We start from the raw sequence: 20,439 nt of genomic DNA, 5'->3' as shown, positions 1-20,439 counted from the left end.
GAAACAGTGCTGATCCCAGGAGACTGAACAGGGATGCCAAAGGTTTGTGCTCTGTGCACATGAGAAGAGAATGTTTAGCTCAGAGAGGGCCCGAGGGGCTTATATTCTAGAGCTGTCAGGAGCAGGGCTCCAGAGGGAGAGCCGGGATCAGCGATGGCATTCTAGGGAAGCCCAGCAGATGTATGTCAGAGACAGAGCTAGAAAAGAACACAGTGTGTCTTACAGTGTAATGAGTGCTCAGTCACCAACGTTAGATGCCGCTGTGGCTGAACGGACGCCTGGGTGTTTAACCATGGCATATCAGCACAGAAAGAGTGAAAGCTGTCACCCTCCTCTAGTTGTGTGCTGAGACCATATCCCCTTTCCAGTAATCGCATCTCCGCTGCCTGGTTGAAGATGAATTTCTCTGAGCCTATAAAATGGAGAAGATATAGGAAACCCTACCCCACAGATAATGGAGGTGAAAGCACACAAGACAGGGGGTTGCAAGTACAAAGAAAATGGGAAATGTTGTCTTTTCTCTCATCCTCTCACCCTTTAGAGTTGACATATTTTAAGGTTACAAAAGCTGTAACTTGCTAAATGAAAACACTCTAGCAAGCAATACAACCACATTCAGGTGAGAGGGACATGCATTTAACGTACCTTGGGTTCTCCCACCAGGGATAGTTTGTTCCCGTTGACACACTATGGAATGACAGGGAGGATTTCAATTACGTGGAGAAAAAGAGAGCTGTGTTAGTCACAAATAACTCAGGACTGGCTTGAATCTGCAAGGCTCATCCCCTCCCTCCCTATTGTTATGCCAGGTAACCATCCTCCATGGCAGGAAACAGGAATCACTGACCAACCACATAGACAGATGTCCTGGGCAGCTGCCAGCATCTGACCAAGAGGCAGAGGATCATGGGAGCAAAGCTACTGAGTGGGCCTGTGCCTCCTGCCACCTTTACCCTCTATGGTTTTCCATGGCATCACCAGGGAGGCTGGTGCACTTCAGGAGACCACAGGATCCTGGGCGGTGGGGCTCAGGGAAGATGCTCTATCAGGGTGGGACCCCTTGGTCTCCAATGTCCTCACTGTGACACTCTCTTCCAGTTCAGGGTTTACCCACATGGTAAAGGGCTACCCTCATAAAGGGCCACAGAGCCCTCCTCATCTTCTCAGACTCTTACAAACGCTTTCTCTACAATCTTCTAAATGATCCTGTAGCTCACTCCTGGGAGTGTCTCCTTTATCCAGATCACTTCATTTAGAATCTGCAATACACAGGGTGCCCTGAGGATACCGGGCCAGTAATTCAAGGTCTTCTGGGGTTTGATATACGCCCCATTTCCCAAAACCTGCCTCTGCCCACCTCGGTAATCTTTTCTCATCAACTCCAGGCAGCATTTCCTGGCTTACCTGGCCGCTAGGATGCCTTGGACCTCACCTGACTGGTTTTCTCAAGATATTCCCATAATTCCTGCCACCCCATTAACTTTATAAAAGGCCCTACAAGGCAGGGACCGGGACCTCGCCTGTGTCCTAGCACTGTGCTGGGCACAGAGAAGTAGCTCAGGAGTCTTATGGAGAGGCTGATGGGCTGACCTTATCCACAGGTTCACTTCTCAAGTCTTCTAGACTACAGGAGAGTTTTTTCTGAGCCCTGGAAAAACAGGTAAGAAAGAGTTGCTGGAGAAGGAGGTACATAATATCATTCATGCAGAGAACATTCCAAATGTTTAACCAGTAGTGTGTCTTGGGCTTAGGGTCAAGGTCAGGAAAAAGCCACCCTCTCATCATAATGATTGCACTTAAGATGAGACTGGCCCATCTCAGGGATAGTCTGGTGGGACAATGTGTTGGTGAAGGCCTGAAAGCATCGCTTAAATCCAAATCAAAAGTCCTTGGCATTCCTCAAAAACATTCCATTCTGTTGTTTCATTGTGAGCTGACTGTTTTGTGGTCGTAAAAGACCAAAGTCAACAGACTCAAAGAGAGGGAAGGTGCCAATACTGCCCTGTCTGAGCCTAAGAGTAACCCGGGGGGGAAGAATTACTTTAGAGTAGAGATAAGCAAATCAGCCATCCCCACTTCCAAAGAACGACCTGCTAGAGTTTTCCAGTCTGCTCAGAAGAATTTACTTTTACAGGGGCTACTTTACAGAGAAGGGCACCAATTGGAGAGAGAAGAAGCAACACCACTGTGGTTACAAGGGTTACCTTGTGACAAGTCTCTCCCTGGCAGTAGTATTTCTCCGTTCATATGAAGAAGTCAGCATCTCTTGTACATTAGTCTCTTGTGAGTCTGGTCAGTGTGAGTTACTTTCTCCCGAGTGAACTCATAAACCAAATTTCTTATTCTACTAAACTAAGGACTGGCTGGTTACCTTCTTTGACACCACTGTTTGTTCTGGGGCTAAGAGACTCAGGGGGAATGGAAAGTGGGTTTCTGAGAGTACAAGCTCTGGAGACTCAGTGCCCATCTGGGGAAGCTTCTATCATGCTTGTGGCCATTGTCTCCAGACACCTTGGCTGACAGTCAGCCTGCTCTTGGCAGTGAAGCTCTGTATCTCCATTACTTGGAAACGTGTTCTAAAGAGCTGACATAGAGAACTAGAAATAGGTTCATTTTAGAGGGAACCAGACAGATGACAGCCAACTGACCCACAGGCCAGCCAATTATAAGTGCATTGCTATGCAACGCTCTGCCAAAGCAATTGGACCAGCTTCCCTGCAGGAGAAATGGCCTTCCCTAGAGAGCATGGCTTGTCATAGGGTTAGAGTCCCCTTGAGAGCGGGAAAGACATTCCAGGGGGCCTGACAAAAATGACAGGCACACATCATGGAATGTTCTCTGCTCTGATGAGCCACTGGAGGGCCCAGATGAGGTGCAGCCACCTCTCATCTGAGGATGTAACCCCTGGCCAGGTCTTTTCTCAGTGACAGTGACCCAGACCCTCAGCCTGGGGGAAGGGAAGCCCCTCTGTGGCCAGGGCTGATAGGCATAGCTTGCTATTCTCCCTGGTGTTGGTCCCGTTACGGCCACTGCGAGGGCCTGGATTACTGTCCTGATGGTGGAAGGGCAGGTGTTCCCAGGACATGGTGGTCATGCCCACAATACATGGCCAGTCCCCGCCATGTTAGGAGCCCCAAGTGGGGCCTGAGGTCACAGCTTGAGCCTCCTACCTGGTTTCCAGTGATTTCTGTGGAAGTGGAGGTGGCCCCACCACAGGAGAGCTACATCTTGGAGGCATCTGCACCAGAAAGAGATGAGTCATCATAGAGGACAGCTGCTATTTGGAAACCACCCTTTCCCCTTTGATGATTTCTCTTGGGGAGTTATAGTTCTTTCCCTCGGTACAACCATGGTGGCTCCGTCAATTCTGGTGCTTTGCTCTTTCAAGATACCAAGGAGGTGGGTGTAAGAAACAACCCAGGCCAACCTGCCTCTCCTTCCTGGGCCAAAGTTCACATCCTGGGAGCAGAGCCCCGACAAGAGAGGCCCGAGACTTGAATCCCAAAGGCTCTGGCTGCTCCTGCCCTTTCAGAGCTTGGCCCTTCAGCTTTTCCTTTTATTCAATGAGCCCTTTCAAGAACACTCCTTTTAGGCCAAGGTTAGCCAGAGTAGATTTCTGTTGCTTGCAATGAGCAACTCTGCTAGTGATAGAGTCACTCAACAAGCATGAGCAACATCTACTACCTGCCAGGCCCTGTGCTCGTCATAAGGCCAGCACTCCTCACATCAGGGTGGCAGACAAGTTAATTAGGATGACAGATCAATGCAACATGTCCTTGTGGCACCAATTCCTACAACATAACATGGGGTTGGCGGAGAGGAAGAGGCTCCCTCTCACCGGTGGGAAGGTTAGGAGGGCTTTGGAGGAAGACAACTTGAGCTGAATCTTAAGAACTGAGTGTGAGCTCACCAAGAGAGGAAAGAGCGTAACAGGTGGCATGGACATGAGCTAATGGTGTATAAGGACAGACTGACTGCAAAGACCACCTCCTTTCTCTAGAGCTCAGTGTCTTTTTGGTCTACTACAGGAAGGGCCTGATATTATAGTACCGTTGGTAAAGCCTGGCCTTTTTGGTCAGATAAACCTGGCTTTAAGTCAAGGTTCTGCCATCTCCTTGCTGTGGAGTAGATGAGGTGAGCCACACACAGTGCTCATCACAGTGACACTCAGAGGTACTGAGCACGTATCAGTTACTGCTGTTTTCTTACCGCCAGCAGGCCGGCACGCTTGCTTTGACTAGGTAACTGGGTCACTGGGTGAGACTTTACACTTTCCTACACTAAAAGCATTGAGCTGGACCACTGAGATCCTCTTCAGTGTGGCTGTTCTGGAGATTCTTGAACTTTTTAAGATCCTAGGTTGAAGCCCTTTCTCTACCTGTGTGCTTATTTGTGTTGATCCTAAGTCCACAGAGATTCACATAATAGGGGCAGATTTTAAACAAGGAAAAGAGGAGAAAGAACATCTCTATGCTGGTTTTTGGGTCCCCAGGGGACGTCTGTGAAGTAGGGATGTAGGACTTCAAAACTGGCAGCTGCTCCTCTAAATGAGCAAGACACGTTCATTTATTCAACAAATACTTGTTGAATTCTACTGGGTACCAGGCATTGTTGCAGACTCTGGAGAAATAGATGGGTAAGTAAAAGCAACAACATTTTTGGACTATGCTTACACTCCAGAAAGGAAATACAAAAAGACGAGGAACTGAATTAAAAAAAAAATTCCTACCCTTGAATGTCCAGTATCCACTGTGCTGTGCCTCCCAAGCAAACACAGGCCTGTGCCTGGGCCCCTGGCTGCCCTCGCGGTTCTCCCCAAGGCCTCTGGGGCTCCACTGATTACAATTTTCACCTGTCAAGATTTACACCTGACAGGTGCCTGCCTAGATCCCCCCTGTGCTCAGGGTACACCCCTGGGAACTGCTGAAACCCCACATTCCAGATGGAAACAGCACCTCTTCGGGGCCTTTATTTGCAGTGCTCCACTTTCTGAAACTTCCCTCCAGCTCTTCTTCATTGATTGAGAGATTTCTTTCTGAAGGCCCTGGGAGCATCAATGCAGAAAAGATGATCACATAGTGTCCTTTGTTCAGAAATTATAACTGCACCACACAATCCTAACACTTTTTTCCTTCACCAAGAAAGACTAAGAAATATACAGAGGAGCATTAAGAGCATGATTTGGAAGATTCTTCGGGGCATCTGAGCATGGGCTGCCAAGAGGGTCATCTCAAGGTCAAAGCTCCTGTGTGGAACAGAGAGAAGGCACCCCGCAGTATCCCTCTCTAACCTTCTCACTCCTTGGCCCAGGCAATCAGATTCTGAGAGTGACTTGACCCAAGGTCTCCAAGGATTACAGAAAACGTAAACAGCAGTGACATATATGTGGGAATGGGGTGAGGGGGGTGGGCAAGGTGGTAACCAGTCAGCCACAACCCAGTTTGTTCCTAAGATGAAGCAGCAGCTCAGCCGGAATCAGAGATTCCTGAATATCCTCCAAGCAGCCCTCTCCTATGAAACAGCTGCTTCCTTGGGATCTGTGATGGGAGCCCAGGTCAATGGTGTGAATAAAGAGGACAGCCTGGCACATGCCCCACTGTGCCCATAAGAACATGAATGCTGCCTGCACGTTGCATTCAGTCTGGGCAGCAAATATGAAATGCAAACAGCTCTCTCTGCCCTGTGACTTCCTGTGGGAGCCAAGCCCTGGGCGTCCTCTGGGAGAGTTTCACATTCTCCGGGAGGTGGACAAGCTCTCATCCCCAATGAGATGATTTCTTTTCTTTTTTTTTTTTTTTTATTGCTTAAAATTGAGATGATTTCTGATCCAGGTTGCCCTCCCCTCATTGACTCTCCCAGGGGAAACCTGGGGAGATGCAGGAGATCCTCTCAGGGTGGGATTCTCAGGGACTCAATTTGAAGGCTGCATTTTCTTGGTGATCTGGACAATCCCTGAGAGTTCTGAACTGAGTGCCATTTGACAAAATTTCTGGAAATCTTCACAGCTGCCCATTTCCTGCAATTCAGGACAGTCTAACCGGTTCCATTCTCCAGCGGAGGGTCGTTCCCAAATGAAGATGAAGAATCTTCTGGCAGGACTGCCCCTGGATGTAACCACACAGCTGGAATACCTCTGGGAGAAAATGGGGCTCTTACCTTGCGCTGCCAGCACGATCTCCTTCACCCTTCGGTACTGGTTTAACAGCCCCGCGAGCTCCTCAATCCGGCGGTCCTGCAGCAGTGCGAGGGCAGACATGTAAGCGCCAGCACTGGCACCTCAGGAGTTCCTTTCCGGGCCCAGGCTATGTGCTGCGCCCACTGAGAGGAGGTGCCATGGGGAACCTGAGAAGCATTCAACACAGTGTCCAGGCCCCTTCCCAGAGCCGGGTTCTCTGTGGTCTGCCTCCCAGGAGGCTGTAGCCACTCTTGCCTCTCCCTGAAGGCTGAGTCCAATCTCCAACCATAAGACAGACCCTTCTTGACACAGCCTTTGAGGGGCTGAAACAGTTCCAGAAGCAGGAAATTCTCTGTCCCCCTGCTCTCCTAAGGTAACCATTCAAATCTGCCTCCTGGCCCCAGTGTTGTTCCCTGGAGATACCCCCCGCCTTTCCTCCCCCTGCCGCCCCACGACTAAAATAAAACTGTCTATTTATCCCAATGTCCTTGCCTGTTCCTTAGGAGTCTAAGGTTCCTACACAACAGAGGACATCCCCAGGGGATTGTTTCTTTCAGCAAAGGCCTAGGGACTTGGGAGGCCACACAGGTTCTGCAGTTAAGATGAACTTGGGAATAAACTCTAGCCCTGCCACCTACTGTTACCTGACCTTGGGCAAAACTAAAGTACTGTGAGTCTGTTTCCTCATCTGTAAAATACAGGGGTGTGATCCTCCAAGCTGATGTTTGTGCCAGGTTACAGAGGTGTTTAATTTATGATTATGTGGGAATTGCACGTGAAGAATATAAGACAGCAGGACAAACAGCATTGCATGCTGCCTAGTGGCTCTGTGTTGGGTCAGTCACTGGATCATGAATGTGGGAGGTGGGTGGATTGATCTGGAGTTTAGCTAGGAGTCTAAGCAGCAGCTACGACATTGGCAGTAACCACAGAGGTATTTTTTCTCCACACCAGCATGAATAGGCTTGGCTTTAATCTGCCTTTGGGAGAGTCCATTTAGGCAAAGTTCCCATACATCAAAGCCAAAAACAGGTGGCTGAGGTCTAGTCTCTGAGAAGCACAGCCATTCTCCCAACACATCGCTGAGTCAATGACCTGATGGGTATGGCCATGCCCAAAATATCAGAGACCAGCAGAGATCAATAGAGCCAGGGATGTCAGGAGGGAAAAGATGGTTGCCCAATGACCATCTTACCTTATCTTCATTGGCAATAAGCAAAGTTTCCATCCCAATTTTCAGACGTTGAATTTCTTGGTCTAAAAGAAGAATTTAGATATGGAAAGAATTATTTATGTAAATGCAGGCAGCTATCTCCACATGCTAAGATGCTTCTCAAGTGAAAACTTGAGGAGTTTCCATGTGAATAAACTGCCTGTGGGCTTCTTTAGTTTTTAAAGAGCCCATAATGGTGTCTGGCATACACTTCAGTCTCATTAAGTATTTGTCAGACTAATAAATGAATGAACCTATCATTTTGTCTTCTCTTTATAGACATTTGTGGGGGGGGGGGGGGACAAAATGCCATTTACTCAAAGATGACACAGAGAAAAATCTTTCACAACCAACATCTCACAAGAATATAGACATTTATCTTTTATGAGGCATGTGCCTGGACTGCAGCTAGTTTTAAAGAAAATCATACAGTCCCATGGATTGTAGCAGAGAATTTAAAATAAGGGGAGAAATGTCTATAGTTGAATGGAGACTGGAAAAGAAAGACTATGTAAAAGAGTTGATTACTTGGCTTAGTTTAAAATGGTATAGTCAGAATTGACTAACATGTTTAGACACATCTTTGCATATATTAAAACAAACTCTACTGTTAAGTAAAACAATCCTATTTCATCATACATCTATAGAACTTCCCTATGGGCTGAGGAATCTATTTCAGTCTGTGGTGGATAATTCATGGCCTTCTCTCACTTCGGAACCAACAGGGACTCTCTTGACTTCTTCCCAGACTGGTCTGGAGAGCCAGGTCAAATGCCAATGCGTGAAGGAGCTAGAGGTAGTTCTGCCAAATATTTGGAGGGCTAGGAATTGGCACATAGTTAGATTTTTCCAAACAAGGATACACCTGATATAGGGTACTGCAAAGAGAATAGGGATGTCTATATAAGAAAAGTACAGGAGACCAGGGAACCACAGTACAGGCACCCCATTTGCTTTCAGGATGCTTGCTACATCCAACAAGAACAGGAAGAACAGATTTATGGACTTTGTATAAATAGCTGTAGGGATCCATTTTCAGAGCAAAGTATAGAGTGCTTGCCCATTATCTTAGGCTCTTGGCAGCTGAAGATCAGCTCTGCAGCCTGGCATGTGGAGAGAGCAGTGAGTTCCACATGAAGACTGGTAAACCTTGATGCTTTGGGGAGCAAGTGACCAAAGGACCAACTCCAGGAGGCAACTGATGATAGAATGGGGCAGGGCTTGGAAGGCATGGACTGTGGAGTAACATGGGGCTTTGGGGAAAGGCTGCCTGGTCTAGAAGTCATGGACCAGGGAGCTTTCTGTCTTGGTTTAACATCACAGATAATCTAGGTTATCTTAGGCGGATCCAGCCTCTACATTAGGCTTGATGGTGGGTGACACATACACTTAATGGCTTGGGAAAAGAAAAGCTGAGGAAGGGATTAGCATATTGGTGGCTAATTTTCTCTAGCCTAAGCTACTGTTTCATGGCCACGTGGCTTCACCACCCCAGCAGCGATCTGAGCTAAGCAGTGCTGAGGCTGAGATGAGACTAGGTAATAGGATCAATCTACCCGGCTACATGATCTCCCCCAGCATTACTTTGCGACCTGAGCTAAGAGAAAAAGTTGGAAGATGTCAAGCATTTTGTATACAAGGCAAAATATCCATAAATGCTAAGTATGTGTTAAGAGGATTTACCACCAAGACTTGAACTCCTCAGGGATCATTCACCATCCTTTCATTTATGCAATAAATATTACTTAGGAGCCTACCATTGGTATGTGGAAATGTCTTAAAGAAAACTTAGACACAGTCTCTGCCCCAGAGAGAGGACAACAGGTTATACAAAGAGAACCCCCAAAATACAACGCTGACAAGTTATAATAAATGCTATTGGGCGGGGGGGGGGGGGGGGGGTGAAGAACACTGACTTAGAGAAAAGTAGGATTGGGGGCATCTATATGAGGTAGAGTGGCCAGGAAAGGTTTCTATTGCTTTCTAGAGAGGCTGGAAGGGAGGGAGGAGAGAAACATCAATGTGAGAGAGACACATCAATTGGTTGCCTCCTGCATGCACGTCCACCAGGGCTGGGGAACCTGAAACTTATGTCCATGCCCTTGACTGGGAATTGAACCTGTGACGCTTTGGTCCATGGGACGACACTATAACCACTGAGAAAAAACTGGCCAGGGCAGGAAAGATCTTTCTGAGAGGTCACATTTAAGTTGAGATCTAAAGGATGGGCAATAACTAATTTGTTTCTGTAAATTCGGGGCCTTCAACGAATACCAGACAGGAATCCATTAAATGACTGAATGAACTGCTGAAGCCTTCCCTTTGGTGATGACACAAAAACAAGTCTTTTCAATCAAGTGAATGTCTAAAGCTCCAGAGGTGGCCACACAGAGCTTTAATGGTCAGAATGCATGTGAGGAAAGCCTTCGGAGCCGAGTCTTCTGGGCAGGGGAGGGGTTCGTGGCAATGATTCCATGATAGAACTGGGCTTAGAGGCCCAGTCATGCAGACACACACATGCATCCCTTCAGTTGGATATGTTTGTATATATACATGCACATGAGCACACCTACTCACACAGGCATTTACATACTCATCCATAGACATACATGCACATGAGCACACCTACTCACACAGGCATTTACATACTCATCCATAGACATACATTCCCAGGGGCACAGGACCGAAGGGCAACTGCACTGTCACAGTCAACCAGTTACCTTTCTCTGCATGATCACTGTGGAGAGCTGCAGTCCGGGAGAGCTGGCTGTGTAGACGCTCAATTTCTGCATCTTTCAGGGCCACCTGCTCCTGCAGCTGGGCCACCTCAGCCTGGAAGAGAACAGAGGACCCCTCCCTGTTCAGAGGGACTACCAAACTGTAAAGAAGTGCCTCAAGTCAGATTCCAGAGCCAATGGGTCCCAGGACAGGTTAGGTAATTAGGAGTAGAGATGAGCAATTAGAGGTGCTCACAGCCCTTTCCACAAGGTGGAGCTCTGACCAATAAACGCATTCTTTCTGGTCATTTTGGCCCTGATTGTCTCTGGCTGTCCACCTACTCTTCTCCAGCATCCTCCTACCTGACCAGGCTCTTTCCCTCCCCTGCCCTCTGTGGTCCAAACACTACTGAGCTGGGACTGTGTGCAATGGGAGGGCTGCCCTTGGTCCAGAAATGGATATTCTCTTTCTGGATATGGTCTTCCTTCTCCCAAGATACGCAGGTAACTGTATGTAGGTACACCACTGTTACAAGTGCACGCATTTTCATTTTTATTTTTTTTTTTGCCCCATCTAGGAAATACAGTGGAAATCAAATCACTACTGATAGACAAAGAGTGAGCCAAGAGTTGCCTTTCTCAAACACTCTCCCACCCTTTGTGCACAGCCACTGACTGCCCAACCTCCAGGCACCTGTGCACGATCATCCACACATACATACGTACAAGAATTCAGGTATGCTAAGCACATTCATATATGTACACACATGGGCAGCTGCACTGGGTGGTTCCCATGTCTCTACTACATATAGCATGTTGCACTTCACACCTAACAGTAGTGTGGTTGGGTCCAGGCTTTCCCATCCTCGTTAGAAGATCATAATTGTGTAGGTCCCACCCCAAGAGACACATTGGCATTGGAGTCAAACAAACTTAGATTCTCTCACTTCCTATTGGGTAACCTTGGGCAAGTGAGTTAACCTTTCTGAGTCTTAGCTCATCTATAAAATGAGGGAAATGGCATTTACCTCTTGAGGCTATAAAGAGGATTAAATAAGATAATGGTTAAGAACAATTTAGCCTCATGCCTAGTAGATAGTAGGTGCTCAATAAATGCTAGTGTTGCTGCTCTCATCCTATTCCTTCCTTATGAATAACTAGCTAGTTCTTTGAGCAGATTAACTAAGGGGTTGCAAACTGACCCCTGAGCCAGGCAACGAACCACACAGCAAAGATTTCTACTCTGGCTGCACCCCTCCCCATGTGGGAGTCCAGTCACACCCTGCCTTCATTCCTCAAGGTTATGGAATGTGCTGTCTGTTCTCACGGAGGCCCACATTAATCTCTGAACAACTCCAAGTGGCCAAGTGAGCATGGCTCCTGCCGGGGCTTCTCTGCCACACAGGACTTCGGAGTGGACCCCTTCAGGACACAGGACATGCAGAGTGGACCCCTGTGCTAGCCACTTTCTTACATCAAACCTTCCTTAGTTCCATGGGAAACAATGGGAGGAAGCAATGTCCCTGCATGTCACTGGAGAGACAATGGGAGTCATGCAGGATCCAATGGTCAAGTCACAGAGCCAGTAAGTGACCAGGCCAGGGATGTAATCCCCGCCTGCTCCAAAGCCAGGGCCCCATGCACCACAGCTGGTCTGCTTCTAAGATAACAGGACAAATAAGAGCCGCTCTTAGACGGCTAGGGCTCCCTGAGACCACCTTGAGGGTTTCAGAATAAACCTTCCCTACCGCCTCCCGTGGCACAGAGGTGGCCATATAAGGAAACCAGGTGGCACGGGATGGGGTTCATTTACTGCAGAGTTTTATGGAGCACCGTCCTGTGCTCTGGTTTCCACCCAGAGGCCCGAGAGCTGAGCCCCCTGTGCCACACCGCCTGCTGAGACTCGCAGCCAGGCAGCCGCTTTCCAGCTCACTCAGGGCCTCGGTGCTCAAGGGCTTACGATGGCTGGTGACAGCAGCTTCTGAAAAGCTTACCCTTGAGATTCTCAATCCAAATGCCTCTCATTTCTACAAGAGTCAGACTATTCTTGGAAAATATTCTCTAAGCCTCTCTTGTACCTCTCCACGCCCATTTCTCCCTTTCTTTGCAGACAGGGTGAGAGCTGGTCCTGGCTAGGAATCTGGATGCCTGATGCTTGTCTGTGGGCCCCACAGTAGACATCGGTGGTGTGGACCTGCTGAGGCAAACCCAGCCACGATGAAGTCTCTTCTCTCGGAGGACTGCCTCTGGGTGAGGTCCTCTGCTTAAATCCCCACAAACAAAGTGGCTGGTCCCAAACTCCCATGTGCCAATTTCCACACAAGAGGCCAGAAATGGCAAGTGCTCTGATATCCTTTGAGTGGTACCTGTTCCTACAGCTGGGGAGTCAACAATAGCCCAGGGCCTCCACTTGACCAGGAGGACCAAGTATGCTACTGCGTCAGCCACCCAATCAGGCAGACGTAGGCACTGATCCCAGCAAGTGCGGGGCCTCATTAAACCCGAACATACCCCACTCAGCTGAACTGGAAGATAAATCACCTTTTGGGACCAAAGCTTTACACAGAAAACGAAAGAACTTTTAAAACCAGTGAAGGCTTTTACTGCAAAGAATCAGGATGGTATAGGAAAGGGAGCATGAGTTTTGAAATGACACAGATCCAGATCCGAACCTCACCTTGGCACCCTGAGCCTCAGGTTCCTTACCAGTAAAATGAGGATAACAAATCAATGGGCCTCACCAGGCTATTTCATGGATCCAATGAGAAAAGGGGCTTGGTACATTCTGGCACATAGGAGGGGCTCCACACCTGGTAGTTATTAGATAACTCTTGGTATCTTGAAGTCTACATGCCAAGGCAAAGGGCTTGGAAAATGTAACAAGCAAAGAGCTGTTTGGTTTCATAAGAGAAGGTGGCATGTACAACCTCAAAGGTTTCACCAGGACAGGGCTCGTGGGGGAGCACTGTGATGGAAGATTCTGAGCTACTTGAGAAAACAGAGCTCCTGCCGCCAGTGAGTGTGAAGCGTGGTGCACACAAGGGTTTGATGAGATAAAAACAGAGCAGTAGCTGAATGGGTCTGGATTGCCTAGGGGTGGTACTAACTGTGAGAACTTCAGAAAGTTAATTAACCACTCCATGCCTCAGTGTTCTCATCTGTAAAATGGTTAAGCAGATTATTTTACATTCATACTATACTCAGACAATAGAATATTATATAGACTACCGACATCAGCATTGTGTCCAGAGTTTTCTTTTAATAGCATGATATAAAATTGTATATAAATGATCAACACCAGAAATTGAGAGAGCAAGAGAGAGACACCCAATCAGAGAAACGCCTGGAGGAAATATTAATAGTGGTAACTGCTGGGTGGCATAGGAGTGATTTTCGTATTCCTTTATTATTTTTTTTTTTTGGTTTAAAAATTCTCTGTAATGAATATTATTGTTTTTAATAATCATTAAAAGTTAACTTACAGAAAAAGATAAAACAAAGAACAAACTAGACTTTAAGAAAATGCAAGTAAGTAGTAAAAATGAAAATGCCTGCAGGGATCATGCACCCACACCTGTAGGTGGCGCTACAGAGACCGTAGGGAAATGGCAGGTGTGCTCCTCACTTAGAGGCAGCCCTGCCCAGGCCTTCTTCAAGCAGGAAAGCTGCTCCAGGGTTGTGAGAGCTTCCTTCCCCACACGCCACCCCCCAGCCCTTCCCCAGGGCAGCCTAACTATTTCAGTGTGCAATTTCTTAATGTTTAAGTGACAATGAATTCGACATCTTTAAATACAATGCTCAGCTGCCTACCCCTATCCCCACGAATGTGTAGGTTGACTCCAACCCACTCATTTTAATCTCTGCATTTCAATTATTTGAGAAAATGAAGGAAGAAATGAGGAGGGAGAGAAAAAAAATTATTTCACAAAAGAACTTATCCTTGGTGTCCTCTAAGTAGCAAGTTCCCCAGTTCAATAGAAACCTGATTTGGTTTTTTAAAAATAGTCAAGCCTGGCCGGTGTGGCTCAGTAGTTGAGTGTCTACCTATGAACCAGGAGGTCATAGCTCGATTCCCAGTCCCGGCACATGCCCAGGTTGCGGGCTCGAACCGCAGTAGAGGGCATGCAGGAGGCAGCCGATTAATGATTCTCTCTCATTGTTGATGTTTTTATCTCCCTCTCCCTTCCTCTCTGAAATCAATAAAAACATATTTTAAAATAATAATAATAATAAATAAATATTCAAAGTATACATCATTTTTTAAAGAAATACATTTATTGCTGAAAATAAAGCATGCTGTTTTAAAAAACTGATTATTAGAGGGACTGGCAAAACTTAAACTGATGCAGCCAACATAAGATTGGTGTTCATCTGCCTTAGGACTCACCATTCACTCACTCACTCATTAGCCCTCGCTTGGCCCAATGTCAGCTGATGGTGCTACTAGACACAGCAAGAGGAAGGAGACTCAGTTGCTTCAGTAGCTCATAATCTCACGGGATTTCCCCCCATAACAAGGCCCTCGTGGATCCAACCTGTCTGCTGCACAATCTGGCCACTGCTACATGTGCACACAGTAGGGTTAGTTCGCATTTTTCGAGCATGGGGTCCTGTAATCCCAGAGTTTGAACACAGAAGTCCCCCCACCGGGCTCAGTGCCTCCCCTAAGCATCAGAACCGCCTTTTACCTTTGTGGCCTTCAGTTTCCACTCATACTGATTCCGTTCATTTTCCAGCTCTTCCACCTTGATTTTGAGGCGCCTGAGCTCTTGCAGTAACTCCTAGGGAGATGAGGGAGAAAGACAAAGGTCTGATGGTTACCTAGCAGGATGCTGTTCCCTGATTTACAACCCAGTTAAGCTCATGCACAGAGGATGTCTGGAAAGGGCAACCACATCATGCTCCACACTGAGGCTCAAATCCTTCAACGTGCGCTGTTTCAGGAACAGCTGTATGGCCCTTTAAAAACAAAGGCGAGAGAGTTCTTGACATAAGAAAGAGAAAACTGTTTATTTTTAGAACCTGTTCTGCCTGCCCCCCTCTGACACCCACGTCTTATGCGGGATGTGCCTGCATCAAGCACGTGTGTGGGAGGCAGGGCAGGTGGGGCTTGGGAGCAAGAGGAACAGAGATATGGAAATGAGGAAGCGTCTCACAGACAAAGAAGCAGGAAGCAGGCTAATTGGGAGCATCTTTTAGTGCAGAGTGAAGTTTGAGGAACCCAGAGGAGGGGTCAGTGATCCTGAGAGGCTGCACAGAGGAAGGGACAGCCAGCAGGACAGACATCAAACCCTGAGGAATCAAACACTAAGTGCCTAATGCAGAGGCCAGTCTTCCTGTTCCAGTTCACAGGAGGGGGTTGGTTTAAAGAAAGGAGGAAGAAAAGGCATCCGGGAAAGGATGGGAGAGGAGGCTGGGAAGGCTTTTGGATGAGACTCTCAGGCATTCTGATGCCACTGCAGGTTGCTGGGCTGGGGGAGTGATATTTAAACAACTTGCTCGTGGTGGAGCTGCAATCCATGCCCACATCTTCTGACTCCAGGGCCCCTGCTCTCTAAACCATCCCTTCAGCAAAGATGACACCACTAAGCAACTTTATCCCAAATCCAGGTTCCTTTAAGGCAGCGGTCGCCAATCTTTCAGACCTCACGGACTACCAGTGGTCCACAGACCACCGGTTGGCAACCACTGCTTTAAGGGACAGTTGCCCTGCTGACTGGTTCCTATCAGAAAAATGAGCATAAAAGGGACCCCTTTCGTAGACTTTCTGACATGCAAACTCCTCTAACAAACTGTCACCCCCTAGCATCCAGGGGCACAATACCATTTAGACACAAATCTGATCCTGGCACAACCTGCTCTTCAAAGTTCATCAACTTTAACCCATGACCCACACAGCCTGGCCCGAGCCAGCATGCTGCCTGCCTCTCGTTACCCTGTGCCCTGGTTATGCTCCAGCCACACTGAAAATGTTTTCGTTCCTCCTTCTGCCTTGGGGCTTCACACATGGTCTTCCCTCTGCCTGAAACTGTTGGCCAGGTTCATTCCTGCCCATCCTTCTGGTCTCCCTGAGCAAAGCCATCCCAACCTCTGCCCTTCACCAGGTCTCTCTGCTATACTCTTGTGGCATCCTGCCTATCACCCTCATCATTTGCAATTAAACATTTACCAGTGTGAATGCCAATGGCTAGTTCTCCTACAATGAACTCCTACAAATCTTCCCCACTGCACAGAGATGTTTTGCTAATCTCTGGCACAGGGGTCCTCAAACTTTTTAAACAGGGGGCCAGTTCACTGTCCCTCAGACCGTTGGAGGGCCGGACTATAGTTTAAAAAAAATACTATGAACAAATTTCTATGCACACTGCACATATCTTATTTTGAAGTAAAAAAACAAAACAGGAACAAATACAATATTTGTATTTGCATGTGGCCCATGGGCCGTAGTTTGAGGACCCCTGCTCTGGCACATAGTAGGTATGCATTATTTCTTAATGAATGAAGATACAAAATTCAAGTCATGGTCTAACTGACCTGGAGCTCTTTGCATTCGGAGACAATCCAGCAGAAAGCGACATTGCTTACACTTGAGTTTTGTAGGGTAATTTATTAAAAATTTTTTATAGCTGAAGTGAGCATTTATTGATGCCCTTTAAAAAGAAAATCTTCCATGCTGAGGTTATTGCATCCATGACCTGCAGCAATAGATTTCTAGGCCTGTTGTGACCTGCAGCTGATACAGGATCATTTTCTGAGAACATTTCCAACCCTGCCTAAGGGGGCACCAGGCCTGCAGAACCTGAAGTGTGCAGGTTACTTCCTGAGCGGCTGCCACGATGGGAACACAGAGCATGGTGATCTCCTGGCTCTGGTAACCTCTTTAGCACATTCTCCTCCTTCTAAGCTATCAGTTGTCTATCATCAGCTATAAACACTGAAGCAAATTTTAACTTCCTTCAGAAGTCTTCCCTCAACGTGGGGCATGCCCCAGCATCCTCTCAGGGCTTCTCCATCCAAATCCACACTTACACTTACATCTTGACTCTCATTTTCCCCTGAATCCTTTAATGTAGGAGGAAATCTTCCCCACTGCACGCCTCCCCTGATGCCTGAGTCTGGGTAGAGATTTTCAACATATTCCATGGCTGGGTATGGACCACGGGAACTTCCTACAGAGCTGGGGCAGGCCTTCTGCATGGCTCCGGCTACTGTGACTTGACTTTCCCCGGGGCTTCCAAGTCAGTGGGCCTTGGGGGTGCAGGCTCATCTCGCACAGATGCCATCACCAGGTCTCAGCCTCGTCACATCAGCGTGAGGGGCCACGTCCAGAATCCCAGTCAGATACACCCCACAGGGCCCAGAGGTCATGAAATCCCTCTAAAAAGGGAACTTTTTCTGGAAAGTCAGAGGATGACTTAATTATCACAGCAAATAGAAACTTGTGTTCTATTTCCTCACTGGGGATAAACCTCTTTAAAAATAAACTTGAAAGAATTCTTTCATAATGCTTTTCTTTAAAAAAAAATCATGGGAGATGAAATGTCATTTATTGCACTTCCCGGAGCAGGAATCAATGTCTGAATTGTCCCTGGGACTGGCAATCGTGAGGCTTCCTTTTGCACGAACACCCCAGGACTCATTCTGAGCCCTGCAGGAGGTGAGTGTCGCCACATGCAAGGGTTGACCTCACCTGCTCAGACCCTGCTCGGGGAGGGTCACAGAGCTCAGCTCCCATCCCGAGGGAGTGTGTCAGTCCCCGACTCTGCCCAGAGGTAACAAAGATCCCTGTTAAGCCACTGCACTCTGTTCCGGTTAGGAAAACCCCCCGCCCCTCCACCAGTGAAACACCCCACACACGCATGCTCTGATATACTTAAGTGTGGTTCCTACAGGTGACCCCTCCCAACGGGCACAGTCCTGGCTGCAGGCCTGGGGCCCGGCCACACCGTCGCCGGCCGCCACCTCCTCAGGGTGGTCCCTACTGAGCAAGAGGCGCTCTTGAATCTGCCTGTGGATGTCCAGCTGCAGCCTACACATCTGCTCCTGCAGCTCACTGATCACATTCAGAACCGACTGCGGGAAGGAAGAGAAACGAGAAAAGCACTCAGAGTCAGTCAGCACCCAGACACCGAGCTCCTGGAGGGAGCCCCACAGAAGGAAGGAAGGGCAGAGAGGTGAGCAGCAGGTGGCACCCAGTGGGCACTGTCTGTGACCACCCGCTCTCTTCACAGGAACCAGGAGACATGGCATTTTCCCGGAGGCCTCTCCCATCCCTGGGTCTGCCTTGCAGTTTGAACAAACACCGAGCAGCTCCTTGTGCCAAACTGGGGGCCATCCTTGCATGTCAATATCTGAGGCACAGGGTCTGGGGCACAGTTAAGGCCCATGTGACATTGATTGCTAATAACAAAAGCTCAGCAACTACGCATGCCCTGGCATATGTACCTTACTGGGCACCCTTCACTGCTAGACTCTTCTAGTCCTTAGGCCTGCTTTTCTCTCTTATCTGTTTCAAGAACTTCACTGCCTTCTCCCTTCTTTTGTTCCCTCCATCGATAAACCTCTCAAATGAGGACACTGCTGTCCCTGATTTTCATCCCTCATTCCCTGTCTCCACCATCCCAGGTGCCCGGTTCTTCTGCAGTGCCTGCCTCCTGGTCAAATCCACAGGCGTGTCATCTGCCCGCAAACTGCTTAGCCCCCTCCTGATGTGTGTCATGCCTCGCCTTCAGTGGTTCTGCAATATGTAGGTTCTTCTACCTCTTTTTCTGCCAACATATCTATCGCTCCAGGTACCATAGAGGTACCTTTAGAGAAACTCATTTTCAAAGGGGCTTGTACAAAAGATAGAAGGACAAACAAAAGTGCACCTGCATGCACAGACTGAAGGACAATGCTGAGGACAACAGAAAGACTTTTGGTTAGAAATCATGTTCTCAATAAGGTCAAGAAAAGAATGGGCTTGATTCCGCTGACGCCTCTGATAGGTGCAAAGGACTTAAACAGCAGTCCCCAAACTGTTAGAAGTGAATTCTAAGGAATCACAAAAATCAAGCAATTTTGAATTCCTGTGTCAACTGATCCATTTAGATTTTCTTGGCTTCCTGTCATCACAACTTCAAGACCTTCTACGTCAGCATCCATAACATGGACTGAAAATACTCAACAGGCAGAAGGGCTAAGGGCAGATAACTGTTACCCTCTACAGAAAAATCTTCCAAGAGTCTTTAGGTAGTACGCAGGGTGGGGCAAAAATAGCTTTACAGTTGTGAGTACACAAAACGCAGTTTATTCTTATATTATTATTTATTATTGTATTATTTTCCACGTGAACAACTGTAAACCTACTTTTGCCCTGCCTTGTATATATACACGTAGGCTCAAGTGGGTACTAATATACCTATTTTTACACTCATCCTACATTCCTCTCTTCTCCACAAGGCTGTTCCAAGCAATGTTTTTGCAATGCCTTGCTGAAGTGAGGATTTACCGGGTCTACCACTACTAGATGCATCCTCAGCCAAGCCAAGAAGTGAGGCCTAACTCACTCTTAATGGACATGGATCCCTACTTTGTCTTCCAACCTCTCACAAGCCATCATAGGGTTGACCCCAAACTCAATAGACTAAATTTTATAAAAGCCATCTGACTTTCTTTATCATTTAGAAGAAGGAGGAGGTGATGGTTTGATTTTAGTTTTTAAACAAGTCACTTGATTCCTTAAAGATTGCTTATAGCAAGAAGTTTGGGAATTCTTGGCACCTATCAGCTCATTCTTGGAATCGAACTCATTCTTTCTTTGACCTTATTGAGAACATGACTTTTAACAAATAGTCTTTCTGTTGTCCTTTTGTTTGGGGCTCACCCTTCCTGGTGCTGTTCATGCAGGTGCATTTTTCTTTGTCCTTCTATCTTTTGTATAAGCCCCTTTGAAAATGAGTTTCTCTCAAGGTACCTCTAAGCCCTTTCTTTTTATTGGCGTTATTTGTGAGACTGTGCAATGAGAACTTTATTATTTTAAAGTAGTTCAGTGTTCTTGAGTCATCTCCTGTTTTGTCTCGGAACTTTAGGAGTCGTGGTTTGCAACGTGCATGTCTGTAGGCACAGTTTTCTCTCCCTCACCGTCATGAACTCTCAAATGACAATGACCACCCTCTCCTGGCACCCATCACTTTTCCTCATAAACCAGTTTCTCCTTTTGCTTCAACAAGGGAGTGGCAGTTTTCCCAGTTTCTCTCTCTGCCCTCCAGGTGGAAGCTATAGAAAAGGGGAGAAGAGACCAAGAACCAAGTCAAATACCTAGGTGTTCAGCTGGAGGAGATTGTTAGGAGCTC

The 20,439-nt window shown here is 47.4% G+C and overlaps 1 protein-coding gene across 6 annotated transcripts in view; it reads right to left on the bottom strand.

Moving 5' to 3' along the window:
* The window catches only part of PPFIBP2 (PPFIA binding protein 2), a 131,911-nt gene that overhangs the window by 15,088 nt on the left and 96,384 nt on the right, over positions 1-20,439 (bottom strand). For all 6 annotated transcript variants that reach the window (XM_036325268.1, XM_036325267.1, XM_036325272.1 and 3 more), the window contains 8 exons: positions 14,794-14,886; positions 10,109-10,220; positions 7,371-7,432; positions 6,157-6,232; positions 4,956-5,044; positions 3,171-3,238; positions 1,591-1,648; positions 646-687 (listed from right to left, as the gene is read on the bottom strand). In XM_036325268.1, the coding sequence (XP_036181161.1) occupies positions 646-687; positions 1,591-1,648; positions 3,171-3,238; positions 4,956-5,044; positions 6,157-6,232; positions 7,371-7,432; positions 10,109-10,220; positions 14,794-14,886 (600 nt within the window). The remainder of the gene's footprint in view (positions 1-645; positions 688-1,590; positions 1,649-3,170; positions 3,239-4,955; positions 5,045-6,156; positions 6,233-7,370; positions 7,433-10,108; positions 10,221-14,793; positions 14,887-20,439) is intronic.

Source organism: Myotis myotis, unplaced genomic scaffold (genome assembly GCF_014108235.1).
Source record: "Myotis myotis isolate mMyoMyo1 unplaced genomic scaffold, mMyoMyo1.p scaffold_m19_p_10, whole genome shotgun sequence".
Taxonomy (NCBI): domain Eukaryota; kingdom Metazoa; phylum Chordata; class Mammalia; order Chiroptera; family Vespertilionidae; genus Myotis; species Myotis myotis.
This window is presented reverse-complemented; position numbering and strand designations above follow the sequence as displayed.